Genomic DNA, 20718 nt, shown 5'->3' on the forward strand with positions numbered 1-20718 from the left:
GGCTTAATTCAATGGACTGTTTACACCCGGGAGAACACAGGGCGGGACGCGGGGAGGGGCATCCCAGAGGGAGCCAAGCGGAAAAAAGATCTCCACAGTCCGAATTTCTTCTTAAGGGCGATTTTCATAAGTCACGAAAGCTGCGAGTCCTTGTTTCTCGTATTGCTGTACAATAAGTTAACTGAAAAGCCGGGGAGTTTCTGCTTTTCTTTCCGGCTCCCCCTCTGAGCCAGTGCCCCGTGGTTTCGTCTTTCCCGCTTTCCCCTCCCCTCCCCCGTTCAGTCAGCAGCCCTGCCTTCCGTCTTAAAGGGGCCGTGGCGACCGGAGGAGGTGGTGGGACGCCCTGAGGCCTCCGCTGCCTGCCTCCCGGCCTTGGCCTGGTCGTTTAACCGATTCTTTCGCCCGCAGGTCACAATCCAGGGTCCCGCTCCTCCGCGTCCCGGGGCCGGACGGAGGGATGAGGCAGGGGGGTCCCGGGCAGCGCCGTTGCTGCTCCCCCCGCCGCCCGCAGCCATGGAAACGGGGGAGGAGGACGGCGCCCGCAGAGGTACACAAAGCCCCGAGCGGAAAAGGCGAAGCCCAGTGCCGCGGGCGCTCAGCGCGAAGCTGAGGCCGGCGGCGGTGGCCCAGGCCATGGATCCGGTGGCGGCCGAGGCCCCGGGCGAGGCCTACCTGGCGCGGCGGCGGCCGGAGGGCGGCGGCGGGTCGGCGCGGCCGCGCTACAGCCTTTTGGCGGAGATCGGGCGCGGCAGCTACGGCGTGGTGTACGAGGCAGTGGCCGGGCGCAGCGGGGCCCGGGTGGCGGTCAAGAAGATCCGCTGCGACGCCCCCGAGAACGTGGAGCTGGCGCTAGCCGAATTCTGGGCCCTGACCAGCCTCAAGCGGCGCCACCAAAACGTCGTGCAGTTTGAGGAGTGCGTCCTGCAGCGCAACGGGCTAGCCCAGCGCATGAGCCACGGCAACAAGAGCTCACAGCTTTACCTGCGTTTGGTGGAAACCTCGCTCAAAGGTAGGAATGCCGAGGGCCGACCTGGCCACGCATGGCCTGGACCCACGAATCTGCTGGGCTCGGCCCAAACTGACCCCTAGACCCTGGTCCCGGTTTTGTCGCCCTGGACCCGACATACCCTCCTTTCCGGGGCAGACATTCGGGCCGCTCTCTCCTCTCCGGATCCATGATTAGTCCCCGGCACTAATGTTAGCTGGTATTTTAATAACAAGGGCTCATTAAGTGCTAACCATTGTCGTAGGAAGTGCTCCATAAGTGTGAACCATTACTATGAAACGTGTAGCACTTTTAAGGTCGGACTTGGGAGTGGAGGGCATTGGGTTCAGAGTCGGTGGAAGAACTGCCGAGCCCCCTCACACTCTAGGGCCTCTTCTCTTTCCCTCCCAAAGCAAACAAAAAAACTTTGCTGGACCCACCCACACCCGCTCCCTGTCTGGTTCCAAAAATCCTGACACCCTCCGGCTCCACCCTGCTAACTCTTGTTTCCTGGTCTTCCTTTTCCTCTGAGACCCTCCCCACCCCACCACCACCAGCCCTTCATCCCAGGGCAGTCAAGCAAACCGGCGGTTTTCAGCCTAGGTCCTCTAGGGGCCTGCAGAATAATAACTCCACAGGTGGGTCTAGAGCTGTCACACAACACACCTAACATCTTTTTCTTCCCTTGTACAGCCACCCTCTGAGGCTGGCTTCCAAGTGGTTTTATTTATAGGGACGATGGGGCTCAGTGAAGCAAGGGGATTTTGCAGTCCTGGGAGGGCTAGTCCTGGTTTCGGGGTTTTAACTGCAGTTAGGGAGTGTGTGCATCCTGAGTGCTCACGTGCCTTGTTCAGACTACAAGTAGCCAAGGGTCTGTTCATAGAAGAGAGAGCCAGTGGGCTAGGAAGGCCTGAGGAGACTTCCTCAGGGGAGAAGTTGCTAATCTGAGACCCAGCTCTGCCCTAGATCTCTTACAGAGTGACTTGAGGTATAACTTGAAAAGTAACTCCTCTTCTCTTTCTATAAGTGGAGAAACTAAGGTTTAGAGGTGAACGAACCTAAGTTGATGGAGGTTAATCAGCTTGTAAGGGAGGTATGGTTGTGCTCCTGGTTTGTTTACAATTTTTCATAGCTTAAGCGATGTGAACTCAGATCTGTCTTGATTCAAGGTCTCAATCCTTTTAAAAGGTGTAATGGTTTCCTCCCTCCCCAAAGGATGAACTAGATCTGACCTTAGTAACAGCAGGTAGGATTTGGGGTGGGGTTGGATAGGGCGTTTTGTTGGGAGCTTTTGCCTGGCTATAAGATCCTCCAGGCCCATCCCAAGAGAACTCCTGGTCCTGTTTCAGGTCAGTTGTTTGACAGCGGATTGAGGACATGCTCAATATTACCCGGGGTCCTTTTTCAAAATAGGCTTCTACTTTTTATGCCCATCCCTGCCCCATCCATCCTGAAAAGCCCACCCTCTCTCCAGGGTAAATATATTTGTTTTGAAAAGACTTTCCAAAGAGATTCTTTCAGCTTACCTGTATTCTACAGGCTCTTCACTTCACTCTCAGACTGTCTTTTCTGTGGTTAATGAATGGTCTGGACTTCCAACTTACATGACTGCCTTGGGATGTAGGAGTTTGCTTTTCCAAAGGATCCTCTTCTATCCTCAGCTCATTGATACCAGTTTTGAAACTTCAACCTGGGTTGGAAGTCTTTGCTTTGTGTCCCTACATATACTGTTCAAACTTTCCTCACTTGTAGAATTTGTCAAAACTCCGCAGTAAACAGTGGCAGCATAACACAGGCTTTGGGGTTAGACTCACTTGTAGTCATAGTTTGTCTCAGCTGACTGCATGGGACAAGTTGTTTCAAACCTGTGGGGAGCATTCCTTTACTAATAGGGTGAGGGTTCCTCTGTCATAGGGTTGCTGTGCAGCCTGGGAATGTCAACAAGTGCTCCAGATGAGGAGAAATTTGCTACTTCAGTAAGTTCAGGCTACGTTTTGAATCTTCTTCCACTGTCATCCCCTTCGAAATTCACAATGTTCCTGTTCAAGTTTCCCAAACTTGACCATGGAACACATTCTGTTTCCTGTACTGTAGGCAGCGCCAAGTTGACAGAAACACTGGTATTTTCTTCCTCCCTTTGTGAACTAAAACTGAGGCCTAAAAGAAACGAAATATTTTGCTTTAGCCCACATACTTAATATGTCCCTTTTAGTTATTTGGAGTCTTAAATATATGAGCCTCTACTATGGGTCAGTTAATATTCTGGGCTTAGGGAGAGAGCAGTAAAGACAATGCATGTTGCCTCTGCTTATAAACTGATATTCAGATTTATGTGTCAAGTGTAAATTTAACAAGCAGTTAATAGGCGTTAAGCTTTTTGCTATCAGTATTAAAGTGGAGAACAAATATCCAAATTACTCCAGGTTAAGTTCTCCTGACTTCAGCTTCCAAAATTTAGCAGTCCTGATATGCCGCCGGGGCAGATTCCTTCTAGTTTGCAAGTAATCTGGTTCAGCTCTGTCTGTAAACAGATGCGGTCACCTCTTGCCCCGACTCCTGCAATTTAGAATAATTTTGAATAGACTGAAAAGTGTTAATCTGCCTTAAAATCTCAATGAACCAAATCCACAAACTTTTACTGAGGTCCCTATGGTGGTATTTGCAGAGGAAAAAAAAAACTCTTTGTCCCAAAGGAAATTAATTTGAAGTTTGAGGACATGTAGAAGACTCAAATGCTAATCAAGGTCATGGAAGAAAAGGCAAGTTGGCTCATTAATGGCTTTGTTCTGTGTTGTACGTATTAACAAGAATGAGAATCAGGAGTTAGCCAGAAGTTAGCAGAGAAGGTGGGCTTTGAAAGAAGGGGGCCTAGGAACACATGAATAGGTAGAGAAGAGACTGCTATTTATTTCACAGTTTGGCCAAATAGAGAACAAATAGAGAATGGTTGTCTGTCTCCTTTCTCCTCCCCCCTCTCCAAGTATCAACTCCACCAGAAGGCATTTCTCTAGTTTAAAAAAATTATGTATGAATAAACCAATATCCAAAAAGGGGTAAGGGGACTTCTTAATGCAGTTCTTCATCTTCTCCACTTAGATAGACTTCTATGTCTTATGTCCTTCCTTTCTCTCTGAACAAAGACCAAAAAGTCCTACCCAGAGCATTAAATAGAGAACAGAAGTTTCAGACAGTCAGTAGTGAGCCATCTTAGATGTCTGATCTGGCCTTCTGTTTCACAGGGAAGGAAATTGAAGCCCAGAGAAGAGACAGGACTTGCCCCAGATGAGTTAGTGGTAGTATTCAAACCAGTCTCCCAGGCTTTTTTTTTTTTTTTTTTTTTTTGCGGTACGTGGGCCTCTCACTGTTGTGGCCTCTCCCGTTGCGGAGCACAGGCTCCGGACGCGCAGGCTCAGCGGCCATGGCTCACGGGCCCAGCCATTCCGTGGCATGTGGGATCTTCCCGGACCGGGGCACGAACCCATGTCCCCTGCATCAGCAGGCGGACTCTCAACCACTGCGCCACCAGGGAAGCCCCCCAGGCTTTTTTAAACCAGATTAACAATCCTGTAAATTATTTGGTTGATGGGTTGGTGGCTTTGCTTAACTTTTAAGAACTTTTCATTAAAAAAGGGTTAACAGTTTGCTTTTATCCCCTTGTTTCCATTGCCAAAGGACCCTGTCCTGATTGCACCTAAAACTGAATTCAAGATTACTGCCACTTAGACAGCAGGCATGCCTGAGCTCATTGTCAAACTCAGAAATTCTGATGCTCTCTACAAAGTGCACACTGACCCTTATACAAATAGCAGCAAATAAAGACAAAAAAAAAAATCCACAACAAACTGTCAAGGCTCATAAAACTGAATAATTAGAAGTTTGGAAAAGCCAGGAACCTAGCTTATCCCAACTTGGTAAAACGTGACATGTTCCGCTTGACCAATTATTTGACGTTTGCTGTACTCAAGATACCTGGAGGGGCTTTCACATGGGTGGGAATCTTGGCCCTTGGGAGGCAGTCTTGTCTGCACGCCGATGCATGGTGTGACTGTGAGCCATACACTGCACTAGAAGAAGCTATGCAGAGTTTCCTCCACGAGGCATGCAGAAGGCTTGGCCATGACAGTCGTGCAAGGTCATGAGTGGTGGGTGTCCCAGAAAACAGTAGAGGTTCCCTCTGGGAGCACAGAGGCCTGGGGGAGCAAGGAAGGAGGTAGACCTCAGGAAGCTGAGGGGGAGCCAGTGTCTTAGTGGATGGGTTGTTGGCCTGCAAACTCCTCTCAGCGCATTGAGAGCCCAGGGAAATCTTGGGCTCAGAGCTGGGTGCCCCCTTCCCAGGACGCTGGAAAGCACCTCTGAATTCTCTACTGCAGCTTTGGGGTCTCAGAGTTTAGAGATCCCTGGGTAGAGGCAGGGAGCTGAATGGTAGTCTTCGGCTACCCTGACATAGATATAAAGGCAGCATTTAGGGTCCCTGGAAATGAATGGGATACAGTAGAACATTGGTATTGACTGGGAGTCGGAAGGTCTTAGTCCCAGTTTCACCCTGTTAATAAAAGCTAAAACTCACTGATTGCTGTGTGCCAAGAGCTGTTCTAAAGGCTTTATGCCTCTTAACTGTTTCAGTCTTCGTAACCACCTTTTGAAGTCAATACTATAATTATCCCTATTTTACGGGTGAGACAACTTGAGGCACTGAGGTTAGTGACGTTGCCCGATGTATAGCAGCTCAGCAGAACCAAGCCAGGCTCCAAGCCCCGGCATTCTGGATTGAGTCAGCTTTCCTTCACAGCTGCGCTGCACTCTTGGGACAGGTGGCTTAAGTTCTGGGCTCTCCTGTTTTTCTTGTTGTTAAATGGATGTAATCATATTTTACTCAGAAGCTAATGGCTACTATCTATTTTCAATTATGTGTTAACCAGTACTTGTGGCACTGCTGATTTCTACTGGTGCCTCCCCTAGGTCTCAGCTGCCAGGGACCCTCTGCCTCCTTTCTGTTCTGCTCTTGATTGTCTTGGGACAACCGCACAGACTTTCCTTTTCTCTTGCTACTGACAGACTGCTTTCCTTCTGTGTGCATTGGGGGTTTTAGATACCAGCCCCAGGAGATAGAAGCAACACTTACTTGAGAGCTTTGATTAATTGGCATTGTATTGGGTAGGGCTTTTTACAGTGTAAGTACACTCTCAAAGAGAGCTTAGCTTCCCAATAGAACATCAGTTTATTTTCAGCTCAAACTTGGCTTTTGGTGGTATTTAGCCACGGGCCCTCCTCAGTAACTCACAAATTCTGGATGCTTACCTAGTTGTCTTAATCTAAACATTCTTCATGCCCTATACTAGAATGTTCTCTGATATTTCTCTGTTTTAAGCCTCTCCAGCTAACAGTTCTCATCTTGATTCATTTCACCCAGTTGTTGATCACCTACTCAATGTGTGTGAGGTGCATTGCGGGAGCCCAGAGACATGGTCTCATTCCACTGTGGTGCCCAGTCTAAGGGAGGAGGTGGGCACAGCACAACCAATGATAGATACTTCACTGCAGCCTGTGAGAGGTGCTTTAGGGGGGACAGCTGGCAGGAATGTGGACTAAGTTTAGAGGAGGGAAGGATGAGTTGTAAAAGGGTAAATCAGAAGTGAGCCTGGCACGCAGTAAGGCTAGGCATGTGGCAAGGACCGTTGCACATGGAGAGAGAAACAACCAGGACTGCCCTACTCCCCAGTCTGCCTGGCCAGTGGAATCTGCATTTTTAACAAGAGCCTTGCAATGTTCCAAGTCCTAATAGCTAACCTTAGATTTTTATGGTTCATGCTCTCATTTAGTCCTCTCCACTTTAGGTTGGAGTTTTTGTAACCTGGTTTTACACACAAGAAAATCAAGATCCATTAAGTCAGGTAACTTGCCCATTCCCACAGTGGTGAAAGGTCAGGCTCTAGGTTTACATCCAGATGTTCTTTGCAATTTTTAACATGATTAATACCCAGTAGTTGTCTGCTCTGGTGTCCAGGCACCTTGCAAGAGGCTTCGTATGTCACAGTTAAGCCTCCCAACAGCCCATTGAGGTAAGTGTCTCTTCCCAATTTATGGAAAATGAAATATTCATGGGGTCTTTTTTAGCAGTTTGCCCAGGGTCACATTAGCCATGAAAGTGTGGGAGTGGGTGGTTTTGACCCCAGGCCTGGCTGGCTCCTTCTCCTTTCCCCCTGGGCCTGAGAGTTCCTAACTGGCCTCTTGGCCTCTACAGGACACTGCATCTTGCCCTGGCAGCCACCCTGAGTGGGTGTGTTCTGTAGTGCGCAAAGACATTTGATTAATGAAGTACTTTGAATTGAACACACCCTGTGGTGTTGACACTGGACCCAGCCTCTTTATAGTGACACAGCTCAAGGTCATTGAGGCTGGGAGGAGGGCTTGGTCTATGTGCTCGTTTTGGGAGAATGTGCTGAATGGTCCTCATCTTCAGCATCTTCTCAGGACTGATCTTCTGAACCACTTCTTTAGTTAAAAGTTGTATATTAAAATTTTTATTTAATCAGAAGCAGGGATAGCTATGGTCATAACAAATTCAAACCTCATTTCTGGATTCCTTTATAATTTCTTAAACATAACTTTAAAATTTTATATCTTATGTCTCACTTCACATTAAACATGCTTATGGTGTGTTATGTGATCTTCTCTTTTGGCTTTTTAAGTAAATTTTGTTGAAGTAAAACATGGCCCTTTAAGCATTCAACGAAGTGGTGATGCCATTATTAACCATTAATTACTCGTGGACAGTTGTTCTAACTCCTTACTTGTACTGTGCTGCGTGGAATACCAGTTCTGTGTGTTTTTAGTGCTTGGTGTGCCCTTTTGTTGCTGGTAGTGGTAGGTTTTTGTTTTTGTTTTGCCTTTCTGGTACTCTTCTTTTAGAATAAATTCCTGGAGTGGGATTTTTATGTCGTGTTGAGCATTTTGAAGACTTGTGATAAATGTTGCTGAATTGTTTATCTCAGCATGCTTATCAAAATCATAATCCTCTGTGAAAAATGAATCAGTGTGTTATGTGGTTGGCCTATCAATACTGGAGACTTAAGGAACATTGAACTCCTTGGGGGCGTCCATAAGAGTACTTAACGAGGAACTGTCACAGTGGGAAGTGGAACATCCAGGTGTTAACTTCTGCTGCAGGCAGTGAGAGGCAGCAGTAAAGCATCAGGGTTAGGAATCCAGGCTGTGGAGACTCTGGGGTCTGCCTCTGTGAGACTGTAGTGAGACCGAAGGCAAGTTATTTAATCTTTTGAGCCTCAGTTTCCTCACTTGTGAAAGGGTCATGTACGTAGATGCAAGTTGGGAGTAAGAAGAGAGGATTGGCTTCTTCCTTCCTTCCATGACATGTGAAGTGATGAGTTGCTCAGTTCTGTTGATTCTAAACCTCCAAGACCTTTCTCCCATCCCCTTCCTGCCTCCTCCCTGGCGAGCCCTCACTTCTTCAGCTTTCAGGACCTCCTGATGCATCTCTTGGCCTCTAGTCTGTCTTCCGTTTCTAACTCCTCTTGCCTCCGGAGGGAACCTGTTTCGTCGATTCTCAGACGTGTTCTTCCACATGTTAACATCTCTGAAATCAGAACTCAGTCAGTGGCAAACCAGAGTGTTGTCAACAGCTTGGATGTCTTACCTAAATGGTACGTCTAACTTTACATTGGTGCCTTCTTAGTTTCAATAAGCAACTTATCTTTCTAAAATACTTCAAGAACTTTTAGTCACTTCCCATTTCTTAGAGTTCACATTCTTGTAGTCTGCCAGATACCATTATGAGCTGACTCCAGCTTCACCTCCAGCCTCATTTCTCCCCATCTCCTACCACATCTCTTCTGTGATTACCCCAGGTTACGTGGGTCCCTCGCTGCACGCTTACACCCCCCTGTGTCGTGTGTTCACTCTCTTCACCCCAGGAAACAGTGCATGAGCTGCTTACTCTCAGCCTGCCCTTCTTTCGTCCTAACCACCCTCCCCTACCCCTCAGGCAGGGCTGCCTCCTCTTCCTTATTCTCATAGCTGCAGTCATTCTGCTTCTAATGGCTGGAAGCCTTCATAAGGGCAGAGGCTTTTGCTCATCACATGTTTGGGGTCTGCCAAGCAGTGCATGCTCTAGCATAACTGTGTACTTATACTAGAGCATAGCAGATGCCAGCCATTATGTAGGGGAGGGATAAACAACAAGGTTCTGCTGTACAGCACAGGGAGCTATGTTCACTGTCCTGTGGCAAACCGTAATGGAAAAGAATATGTACATGTATAACTGAGTCACTTTGCTGTACAGCAGAGATCGGCACAGCGTTGTAAATCAACTATATTTCAATATAAAAAAAAGTCGAATTTCTGGAGGATGCTTGGAAATAGGCTTATAAAATTCTGAGTATTTTGTATCCCTTTCCAGGAAGTGCCTGCCTTTCCACAGCCCATACTGACTTACCGTCATGCTGAGCCTCCTGACCTCAAGTTTCTGAATACAGCCCATTTTGTTGGGAGACTTCAGCCACTGCTTGTGCCCATGAGTAATGAGATGCGAGGCACCTGCTTGATTTTTTTTAACTTTATTTTTTTTAATTTATTTATTTGGCAGCGCCGGGACTTAGTCGCAGCACTTGGGATCTTGATTGCCGAGTGTGGGATCTTTTAGTTACAGCATGTGGGACCTAGTTCCCTGACCAGGGATCGAACCCAGGGATCGCTCCTGCATTGGGAGCACCAAGTCTTAGCCACTGGACCACCAGGGAAGTCCCCTGCTTGATTTTTTTTTTTTTAATTGTTTCCCTGTGAACTGTGGCATAGGATATGTTTTGAAATACAGAGTTTATTTTGTGATCTTCTGGCTACTGGACTTGGGAAAGGTAATAAAACGCCCCTGAAGGTAGGCCTGCCTCTAATCAGAGTGCATTTCTTTGCCCCCTGTAACCTGGGAGTTAGCACGTTCTGGTGGAGGGATGTGGCTGTGCAGGATCGCACCTTACCAACCACTCAGGCTGTGATAAATAGTTCCTGGAACCCAGTGGGCTCTCAAAGGTTGATTTGCCACAAATCCTTATCACCTTCAAATAACACTCTCTTTTCTACAGCTCTGGGCAGCTAAATTTTCAGCCCTTTTTAGTCTTACAGGACTGTCAGATTTATACCAAACAAGGGAATTATAAAACTTAAGTAAATTTTGTTTGTTTCTATCAGTTCAAAAAACTGAATTTCATGTGAGGATTCTACTAGTGTCTGCATCTGTTTGTTCCAGTTTTACATCCCAAAACTGGGGAATTAACCACAGGGTGGCTTCAGTGACCCACTGGGGTTGCTGTGAAACAGACCTGAGCTGAAACTCCACTGGTCACCTGACCTCTATTGGCCCCCTACCCTGACTGGACCATGGTGACGTTTTGAGTCTCCAGGAATTTGTGTCAGCTTAGAACCAGTGTTCGATAATCCCTGGAAGTTTGACCATTTTCCCTTCCCCAGTGCGCAGTCACCCTGGTAAATAATGAGACTTGGGCTTTGGCTGGTCAGAAGAGGAAAGTTACCTGGGAAATCAGGCACATGTCGAGTAGGTTAGCTTTCAGGCTGGGTCCTAAGGTACACGTTCAGATGCACCTGCACAGATTTGGGGAGAGGGGTCACCTTTTACGTAGAGAGGTCACCCCAAATAAAAGTGGCCTGCTCTGGCTAGAATATGGATTTTAGCTATTACAGCCTGAGAAATGTGATATCATCATCCATTTTCATTTTCTTATCTCAGTTTCATCTTTTGCCTAACGTGTGAAAGCTGTATTCTCTGGCCTCCAGCACTGAGAGTACTGAAATCCGTGACTTACTAGGACTTGGCTGGGGTCTGGTGGGAATGATGATGTAGGAGATGGTAAAGGATGTGATTCCCCCAAAGTACCTTATACTCTGCTGACTGTGACTTAACTCAGGAGTATGTGGTGTAAGTGTCATTCTCATTTGATGGATGAGAAGACTGAGTCTCAGAGGTTCAGGGACTTGCCCCAGGTTCTAGCTATCTTCCCATCATAGTCTCGAAACCACCCAGTGAACCGGGGGCAGAATTGGGGTCTCAACCTAGACTACTGTCCTCTGGTCTTCTATTACCCTTCTGTTACTGTGTGCTCTTCTACTACTTGCTTCTCAACAGAAATGCACCCAGTGCGTTGAGTGCCGCATTCCCTCCCTCCATCTTGCTGTGATGAGAGGTAGCTGAGAGGCCCAGTAGACAATCTGCTTGAAGGAAAGGGCTGGAATTCTTACATGCCTCTTATGTTTTCTGTGGGCAGTTAGGGTTCTTTCATGAAAACACATACTGCAGCTTCTCATGAAATAAGCCCAAGGTCCTACCCAGTGCAAAGTGCTTTTTGTCTCTGGGACAAGTAGCTACGTCCCCCACTTTCCATTCTGTCATGCTCACTGATGCTTTGTCTGCTTCCTGTCCAGTTCTGTCATCTCTACAAACAGCCCCCTTCTTTGGCGTCTCCTGACCTTAGCTCATTCCCCAGAGCAAGTCCCTTGATCCCAGGTCTCATCTACCCACTCACTCACTGACTGAGGGCACTTTTTTACCTTTTTTTTTTCCTTTCCCTGGATTCTCATAACCTGGACTTATATGTAGTCTGTTTTACAGAGTTGTCTTTTTATTTCAATTGCCATAGTTACCAACTTTGTGTATAAAATAATCATCATTCCCCACCCTTTATTTCCCCACCAGAAGTTTCACTGTTTTCTGATGTGGCCTTTGCAGAAGGAATTTGATGCCTTTTTAATAGTTTACTTTCTGGCTCTACCACCCCCAAACATTTCTTGCTCTCCTTTTTATGGGGCTTTACTCGGGAGTCTAGGTTGATTGATCAGGGCTCAGATCACCACTTCATTTTGCAGTCTTTTTATTTATTTATTTATTTATTTATTTTTGGCTGCGTTGCGTCTTTGTTGCTGCGCGCGGGCTTTCTCTAGTTGCAGTGAGCGGGGGTTACTCTTCGTTGCAGTGCACGGGCTTCTTATGGCGGTAGCTTCTCTTGTTGCAGAGCATGGGCTCTAGGCACAGCGGGCTTCAGTAGTTATGGCTTAAGGTCTTAGTTGCTCTGCGGCATGTGGGGTCTTCCTGGCAGGGCTTGAACCCGTGTCCCCTGAATTGGCAAGCAGATTCTTAACCACTGTGCCACCAGGGAAGTCCCTGGGGTCCTTTTAGATAGAACCTCAGCCTACTGGAGCAGATGACCTAGAAAGAGGATTATGAGATGGGAAACAACTGATTTAAAAAAAAAAAAAATCTGCCCTAAACTAGTTCTACCTGTATGACTTTTGATTGTGAGCAGTATAAACAAATTATATAATTACAGGGGAAATGTGGTCTGTCAGATCGTGGTCAAAAACCTAAAGCTGGGCTTCCCTGGTGGCACAGTGGTTGAGAGTCCGCCTGCCAACGCAGGGGACACGGGTTCGTGCCCCGGCCCAGGAGGATCACGTGTGCCGCGGAGCGGCTGGGCCCGTGAGCCATGGCCGCTGGGCCTGTGCGTCCGGAGCCTGTGCTCCGCAACGGGAGAGGCCACAACAATGAGAGGCCCGCGTACCACAAAAAAACAAAACAAAACAGAAAAGCCTAAAGCTTTTGCCTTGTCCGTCTAGTCATCTTCTTGGATCAACCTAGAACTTCCAGACCACTGGCTTTTTGTAGGCTATGTTCCTTGGTAATTTCGGGGCTTAGGAACATCTCATCTGGATCACCCATTCTCTTTGTAATAAAGTAAATGACTAGTGAAAGAAACCCTCTGGCAGAGGCTGTGTGAGGGGTTGCAGCCTTCATCTTTGGTAGAATGGAGACACTGTACAGGGGATCAGAGGACTTTTCCTCAGGGTCTGGCTCAGTCACGAATGATCCATGTGACCACCCGGGGCTGACCCAGACTCATCAGCAAGGTGAGACACCTGCCTGCTTAGGCTCAAGCTTTTTGGGCTCTTGCAGTCACCAAATAACTTCATGCTAAGGCTTCAGTGTACCGTTAATTGCTTTATAAAGTGTATTGGGATTTGTTTGGAGATGCCAGTCAGCAGCTTTCCTGGAGTTTCTGTGGTTCAAAAGGAAAGACTTTCTGAGGAAGGCAGAGCTGGAGTTTCAGGTTTCCACATAACTTGATGACATCTTACATCCACTTCAGACTTCCTACGTACACCTCTCTGGTCTGTTTATTCCTGTGCCTCGTTATCCATCCCACCTCAGCCCGGAGTTTCCTTCTGGCTTCTCCCTGCTGATTTACTGCCTGTCTCTTAGGGGTCACTCAAGTCCTGCCCCTTCGGACGTCGTTAGATCTGGTGACTCCTACCCACCCTTCACTGTTCGTAAAACTTGACCTTGATGCAGATGCACAGCTAGTGATGCTTGCTGTTTTAAACATCCGTTATCTCCTTCAAACTAAACTTCATAGAGATGGGCCTGTCACTTACCTAACTTGTGCTAGGCATGTGGTGGGCTACCAGAAGACACTGAGTTGGAGTGTGTCTGAAATGAACTTGTAGTGCCATTCTAGTTGCATCGGCAAGAATCCCTGCACAAGGCAGGAAGGAAGGAAGGGAGGGAAGGTCTTTGGCTTAGCGTGGAGTAACAGACATTTGACGGTCTTCTCACATATTTTCCCTCGTCTCAGCAGCAGCCCTGGGAGATGTGGGTGGTATGGTGCTGCCTGTTTGGAGACAGTATAATGAAACACAGTGGCGCTGCAGTCATTGATTTGAGTCTGTTAACTCTTAAGTCGCTGTGAGCCTCGGGTTCTTCATTTTATTAGATGGGGCTATTTCTTCCTACCTCCTAGGGTGGTAGTAAATATTAAATTGAACGTCAGGTGCCAGTGTCGGTACTCTGTGTTACACATGGCCATTTACAGGTGAAGAAGCAGAAGTGGAAACTGGGAAAGGTGAACTAAGTTGCCTCCTGGCTAATCATCAGTAAACCAGGGTTCCCTTATCTTGTTATCACTTGACTCACCCTGTATGAGTAGAGATGGGCCTTGTTGTGCAGAGTTGGCTCCGTGCCAGTTATGCTGGTCCTCTTGGATTGGAGCGATCGTCATCACTGTCACTCCTACTCTAATATGCTACAGCCCTTTAGTCTACAAGTGGTGTGACTGTGTCCATCTCACTTGGGCTCTTTCTGGTCTTCCCTTGATTTAGGAGAAAGGATCCTGGGTTATGCTGAGGAGCCCTGCTATCTCTGGTTTGTCATGGAATTCTGTGAAGGTGGAGACCTGAATCAGTATGTCCTGTCCCGGAGGCCGGACCCAGCCACCAACAAGAGCTTCATGCTACAGCTCACGAGTGCCATTGCCTTCCTGCACAAAAACCACATCGTGCACAGGGACCTAAAGCCAGACAACATCCTCATCACAGAGCGGTCTGGCACCCCCATCCTCAAGGTGGCAGACTTTGGACTAAGCAAGGTCTGTGCTGGGCTGGCCCCCCGAGGTAAAGAGGGCAATCAAGACAACAAAAATGTGAATGTGAATAAATACTGGCTGTCCTCAGCCTGTGGCTCAGACTTCTACATGGCCCCTGAAGTCTGGGAGGGACACTACACAGCCAAGGCTGACATCTTTGCCCTGGGCATTATCATCTGGGCAATGATAGAAAGAATCACTTTCATTGACTCTGAGACCAAGAAGGAGCTCCTGGGGACCTATATCAAACAGGGGACTGAGATCGTCCCTGTTGGTGAGGCGCTGCTAGAAAACCCAAAGATGGAGTTGCACATCCCCCAGAAACGCAGGACTTCCATGTCTGAGGGGATCAAGCAGCTCTTGAAAGATATGTTAGCTGCTAACCCACAGGACCGGCCTGATGCCTTTGAACTTGAAACCAGAATGGACCAGGTCACATGTGCTGCTTAAAATTCAGGGCAGAGCATCTTGGGTGTTCTTAAACTAGGTGAGTGTACTTCTTTTTGTTCTGCATGCACACTTCCTGGACTACTGGATTCTTCAGTCTGAGCCCAGGGAAGCGGGGGGTATGGAGTTGGGGGCAAATGCAGCGTTGAAGAGAACTAAGTGCTGGTTACCAAAGATTCTTCCCAAGTCTCAAGGAGGAAATTGAGGGATTATTTGAGTACAAATGAGAAAGTCTAGGGAAGTTTTGAGTAGACATTGCATTTGAGCTGAGTCTCTTAAGTTTTTTAGAAATACTTTCTCATCAATTAATAAATGCTTACTGTAGAAAATGTGCAAAAGAAGTACGGACATTTTTTTCAGCATATAAACACTGTCCCCAATTTGTATCCTTCCTACTCGCACATCCAATTCTGCATAGTTTAGATCATGCTCTTTTAGGTTTAGTTTCCTGCTCTTCCATTCAGCTCTAACCCAAGCATTTTCCATGTCATACTTTGAAAGCGTGGCCTTCAATAATTGACATTCTATTATAGGTACAGTAACGTAACCATTCTCCCACTTCAGATAGCACATGTCCATTTCTCCATTTTAGATACTATATAAACAGTGTGTGAGTGACTATTCTTTAGAGAAATCTTTGCTTATTTAACAGATTGATTGTGGGCTTTCATTTGTCAAGTACCGTGCTAGGCTCTGGGATAACAGTGGTAAGCAAAATCAGAAAACATGCCCCATCCTCATGACTTCTGCGGCTTAGTCAAGGAGAGAAACATTAAATCAGTATTTATCATAGTTGCTTTACAACGAACGTTAAGGAAATTGACCTTTCAGGGAATAGTGCCCAGAAGCAAGAGTAGGGAATTGGAAGCAGAGGGGAGCATCCCAGGTAAAAGGCCTAGCCTCTGCAAGGGACCTGAAGCCAGCGGGAGCCTAGCATATTGGAGAGCCTCCAGCAGTTTGGAGTAGTGAAGGATGTAGTAGACAGGTGGTAGTTGGGGAGGACAGTGGCCTGCTGGAGCGTGGGTAGAGCTGAGGTGGATAATCCAAAAGTGTGTACCAGGAACAGCACTGGTAGTTCAGTTGGACCAGAGTCTGAGATGTGAGCAAGGGAAATAAGACTAGAAATAAGGTGAAACATGGGACCCTGGAATTTGACCTTGACTTAGTAGGCATTTGGGAGCCATATGCAAAGCAGAGCAGAGCAATGCAGCATTAAGAGCTTCAGCATGTGTAAGCTGATTTGAACCGGAGATTGGGAGACCAGTTGGACCAATTATTTGATTCACGCTAGTAAGGGATGTTGTTGAACCTGAATGTAGTAGCACTGAGGATAGAGGAGTGCTTGGATCTTTGGGGCAGAATTGGCAAGGCAACTGGCCAATATTGAAGTAGAAGGAAGTAATAGATGTTGGGAGATTAATGTCAGTAGATATACATGCTGGCTAGCGTATTGGTCAGATTTGATTCATTTTCCTTAAAGGGAATGGAAAAGAAAAGAACATTGAATACCTACCATGAATGCTAGGTATTTTCACATGTACCATTTTGTTTCACCTTTGCAACCCTGCAAGGGTTAAGTCATTTACCCACGATCCTACTAATTTAAGGGCAGGTATATCTTAACTCATGTTCCTTCTCCCCCCAGCCCCTTTTTTCTTAGCATCAAGATGGCAAGCTGGAAATAAGCTAGACTTAGATTTTGCTGAAGGCTTGAGAGGAGGTGCTAGGGAGTGGAAGCAGATCCCAGTGGTCATGAGGAAGGAGCCTCAGCACCTGGGGCACAGAGCCCTCCATTACCTAGGTGGGTTCTTAGTCCCTTCTTTCCCTTCGTCACCCTCACATTTCTGGTTGGTATTGGTTAATGCTGATTTGAACCTGGTTCTGCTTCAGTATTCAGTGGACGAACTTCTCAAATGAGTCACTCCAGGTTTAATTCTTCCATTCCACAAACATGATCTTCCAAGTGCCAGGCCAGTTTGTCCTACTGCCCAGTGAGTAAGAGAACAGCGTTCTTAAAGCTAGGTTTGGGGCGGTACCATGTTCGAGCCTAAAAAGGGTTGGCTAGACAGTATTTTAATTGTATTTCATGCTGTCACTTTCCATTTCCATCTCATCTTTTCTACTTTAAAAAAACCTCTTAGAATTCAAGTTTGCCCTGGGGTAGAAAGAAGGTTGTCATTGGAAGAGGGATCTGAATTTGGGTTAGGATTATGGGGTTGTCATAACTAATTGAAATCATGGCTCCCACTTGGACATCCACACTTGGGATTTGTGCTTTGTTGCAGGGCAAAGTTAAAGTTAAAGCTTAATAGCAGTGATTGCTTCAGGTAGGAGAAATAGGTGACCTTGGGATGAGAAAAGATCAGAAACATAGTTACAGCCAAGTGTCCCGGACTCTGACAACTAATGAGGACAGTGCTTGGTCAGTTGGTACCTATCCTACCCTGTCCTAGCTGGGCACTTAGAACTGTGGGCCGGGTCCAGGGCCCTGGTCTTTGTGACCAGGAGCTGAGCCTTGTAGTGCCAAAGGTTCAAATCAGTTGTGGTATAAATGAGTATTTGGCTGGTTAGAGAATCAGAGGCTTGAGCTGGGAGGAACTATTGAGTCTAAACTCCCCTCTCTCCCAATCAAGCTTTATAGATGGAGAAGCTAATTCCATATATTCATTCAACACATTTATTGAGAAGCTATTTGCCAGGGACTATTTCAGGCACAGAAGATACATTAGTGAGCAAAACCAACAAAAATTCTTACAGTTGTAGAGGTTACATCTACTGGGGAGACAGACATAACTTAGCTGTGGGTTAGTGGAGGGATATAGACCAGGATAAGGGAGATCAGAATGCAGGGCGGTGAGGGATGGAGGTGTACTTCCAAGTGGAAGAGATCAGGGTTGGCCTTAAGACAGTGACCTTTGAGCAAAGGTTAGAAGGAGTAGAGGGAGTGAACCATGAGGATTTCTGGAGGAAGAACATCCCAGACAGAGGCAATAGCCATTATAATAGCTTGAAGGCTAGATAGAGTGAGCAGGGAGGAGAGTATAGGAAAAGAAGCTAGAGAGGTAATTAGGAGTCAACTAGAATAGCCCTTGTAGGCCACTGTGAGGATTTTGGCCTTTAATCTCCTGGTCATTGGTGTGTTTTCAGCTGTATGATGTCTGATCTTTTGAAAGGATCACTGTACCTGCTGTGCTAAAAGTAAACTGAAGGGAGCAAGTGAGGGGACAAGATGGGAGGCTACTATGATAACCCAGGTGAGAGATAATGGTGGCTTTGAACAGTGGAACAGGGGAGGTAATGATTGGATTTTGGGTGAATTTTGAAGTCAACCAACAGGGTTTCATGCTAGATTGAACATAAGATGTGAGAGAGAGGAATTAAGGATGACTACAAGTTCTTGGCCTTGGAAGCCACTGGAAGGATAGAGAGGATCAAATGAGATGGGGAAGAACAGATTTGACTGGAGAAAGTTAGGTCTTGGTCATCTGAAAGTTTGGAATGCCTGTTTAGAATCCAAGTACAGAAATTGAGGGACTTCCCTGGTGGTCCAGTGGTTAGGACTCCACACTTCCACTGCAGGGTGCATTGGTTCCATCCCTGGTCAGGGAACTAAGATCCTGCATACCCATGCGGCTCGGCAGAAAAAGAAAAAAAATCACTGGTGACCAAGTACAGAGGTCGAGTAGGCTGTTGTATGAGTCTAGAATTCAGAGGAGAGAATGGTCTAGAGGTACAAATTTTGAGATGACCAAGGTTCTAAAGTGGGCATAGAGAAGATTTCAAAGCAAAACAGCTTGGAGAGAAGGAAAGGAAGCCAGAGTTATAGGAGACCTGGGCATGGTATCCTGGAAGCCAGGTGGAGAAAAGACCTCAGGAGGAGGAAGGAATCAGCCACAGCGTGTTCTGTAGGTAGGCTGAGTGAGATGAGATGAGACTGGCCACTGACCATTGGATTTAGCGATTGGGAAGTCATTAGTGTTCGTGAGCAATTTTGGTGGCTCATAATGAGGAGAACCCTAACTAGCGTGGGTTTCAGAGAGAATGAAGGGGTGGAATTGGAGACCATGAGAGAGTAGGCCAATGACTCTCAAAGCTTTTGGTCTGAAGGCCCCATTGCACTCCTGAAATTGAGGATTCCAGAGTTTTTGTTTTGGGTTATATCTACAGGTATTGGTATTAGAAATTAAAACTGAGAATTGTTTTAAACGTTCCTTTCAAATGAATAGTAATTCAGTTACATATTAACATACAATTTATGAAAAATGACTTTTCAAAAATGTATTTCGTGAGTAGAGTGGCATTGTTTTAAATTTTTGCAAATCTTAACAACTGCCTTGATAGTCAGCTGGATTCTTATTTGCTTTTGCTTTGTAAACTGGTGCTATGTCACTCATCATGTAACTTCTGGAAGACTTCACAGTACACTTGTGAGAGAATGAAAGTGGAAAAGGCAAATAACTATGAAAAGTTTTGACTTCGTGTACTGCCGAGCTACAAACCACATTTTGATGCCTCTTCCTGAGGAATTTTACTGTGAAGGGGAGCTGAGAAGTAGGGAGAGACCTAGAAAGAAGGGACTTATTCAGGGTCCCAAATGAAGGGGCAGAACTTGTGTGTCCTGATTTCTGGCCAGCTTTCCTATGAAACTTTTTGTCGTGGGTCAGACTCCAGCTGCATAAAGGAAACCCAGTCATTCCCAGTAACAGCGTGATGAAGGAATGGTGAAGGAACACCTCAGCAATCTAGGATTGTAGATTTCAGAGTAATGTTTAAATTGGGGCTAAATGGTTTCAGTTTTTTGCAACCATGAATGGAATTGCACTTTGGGTTGGAAACATGGGATTCCTCTGAAAGGAGTGTTGCCTCGTGGACTGTCCAGAATCAAGTCCCACTTCTGTGCTTTACTGGTTCTGTGACCTCAGGCAAGTTATTTTACCTCTCTGGGTTTCATCATCCATAAAGTGGAGTAGATCACACTTATCTGATTGAGGTTGTTGGGGGAGTTGCAAGAGGCTATGAAAGTGCCCCGTAGAAACAGTCTAAGTGAGATGCTGGACGGCACAGTCTTAGATGCACGCTTGGGCTTGAGGTGGAAGTGTTGTCTTCTGTTCCTCTGAAGATGGTGGTCTTTAGTTGCCTTGTTTCTGAGGATTGCCAAATCGCTTTCTTCTTTGAAACAAAGCTATAGTCAAGGCAACTCTATGCAATTGCTTGTTCCAGAAAAATGTCTCTGTTTTTAAAGGTTACTCGGTGAGGGGTCCTAGCTCTCTCTTACTTGTCACTTTTTGAAGATGTTTAATAATCCCTAATGGTTCCTACCATCCATCCAATAGCCTTATGCAAAGCAGGAAGCCAGCCAGACGGATGTTCCAGGTACCACTGCCCACATGTTACCGGGGAGGTTGCTGTGGGATAAGGGACTCTGCATTCATGGCCAAGTTTGCTGTCTAATACACAAACCTCAGTTACCTAGGGCCTTTTGAAGCCAGGGCCTTGAATGATGTTTATTTGGAGTGGGCAGCTCAGGTCTGCTGAAGGAAATCAGATGTTGTTGTGACCTAAGGGGTCATAGAGAATGTTCTTTGTACCATATGCGATCTTGGTAGCTGCCCAACATCAGAAAGAAATCGGGCCTAATTTCTTGTTGAAGTAATAAATGATATATTATTCTCTGGCCTAGGGTCCAAAGATGTAGCTCTGGGCTAACATGTTGGGTATCCGGTTGGCCCCTTGACCTGGGCTTCAGATTTTGTTTCTGTTTTATGAGATCTGAGGTTTTTTAACATGAGGATTCCTAAACCCCTAGTCGAGCCCCTTTGCTGGAGATTCAAAAGCTTTTTCAGCTCA

The 20718-nt window shown here is 46.5% G+C and overlaps 2 protein-coding genes across 3 annotated transcripts in view; one reads left to right on the top strand and one right to left on the bottom strand.

Moving 5' to 3' along the window:
• Window positions 1-2809, bottom strand: part of PDYN (prodynorphin) — a 97586-nt gene extending 94777 nt beyond the window's left edge. Inside the window, exon 1 of the mRNA XM_032605146.1 lies at window positions 2512-2809. The gene's annotated coding sequence lies outside the window, so the exon portion shown is untranslated. The remainder of the gene's footprint in view (window positions 1-2511) is intronic.
• The window catches only part of STK35 (serine/threonine kinase 35), a 46322-nt gene that overhangs the window by 726 nt on the left and 24878 nt on the right, over window positions 1-20718 (top strand). The window contains exons 2-4 of one of the 2 annotated variants that reach the window (XM_032605143.1): window positions 409-1009; window positions 14162-14911; window positions 16517-16911. In XM_032605143.1, coding sequence (XP_032461034.1) covers window positions 409-1009; window positions 14162-14874 — 1314 coding nt within the window. In that variant the 3' untranslated portion in view covers window positions 14875-14911; window positions 16517-16911. Of the gene's footprint in view, window positions 1-408; window positions 1010-14161; window positions 14912-16516; window positions 16912-20718 lie in introns of those variants that run through there. The other variant, XM_032605142.1, reaches the window with a different exon arrangement.

The sequence above is a fragment of the Phocoena sinus genome, chromosome 15 (assembly GCF_008692025.1).
Source record: "Phocoena sinus isolate mPhoSin1 chromosome 15, mPhoSin1.pri, whole genome shotgun sequence".
NCBI lineage: Eukaryota > Metazoa > Chordata > Mammalia > Artiodactyla > Phocoenidae > Phocoena > Phocoena sinus.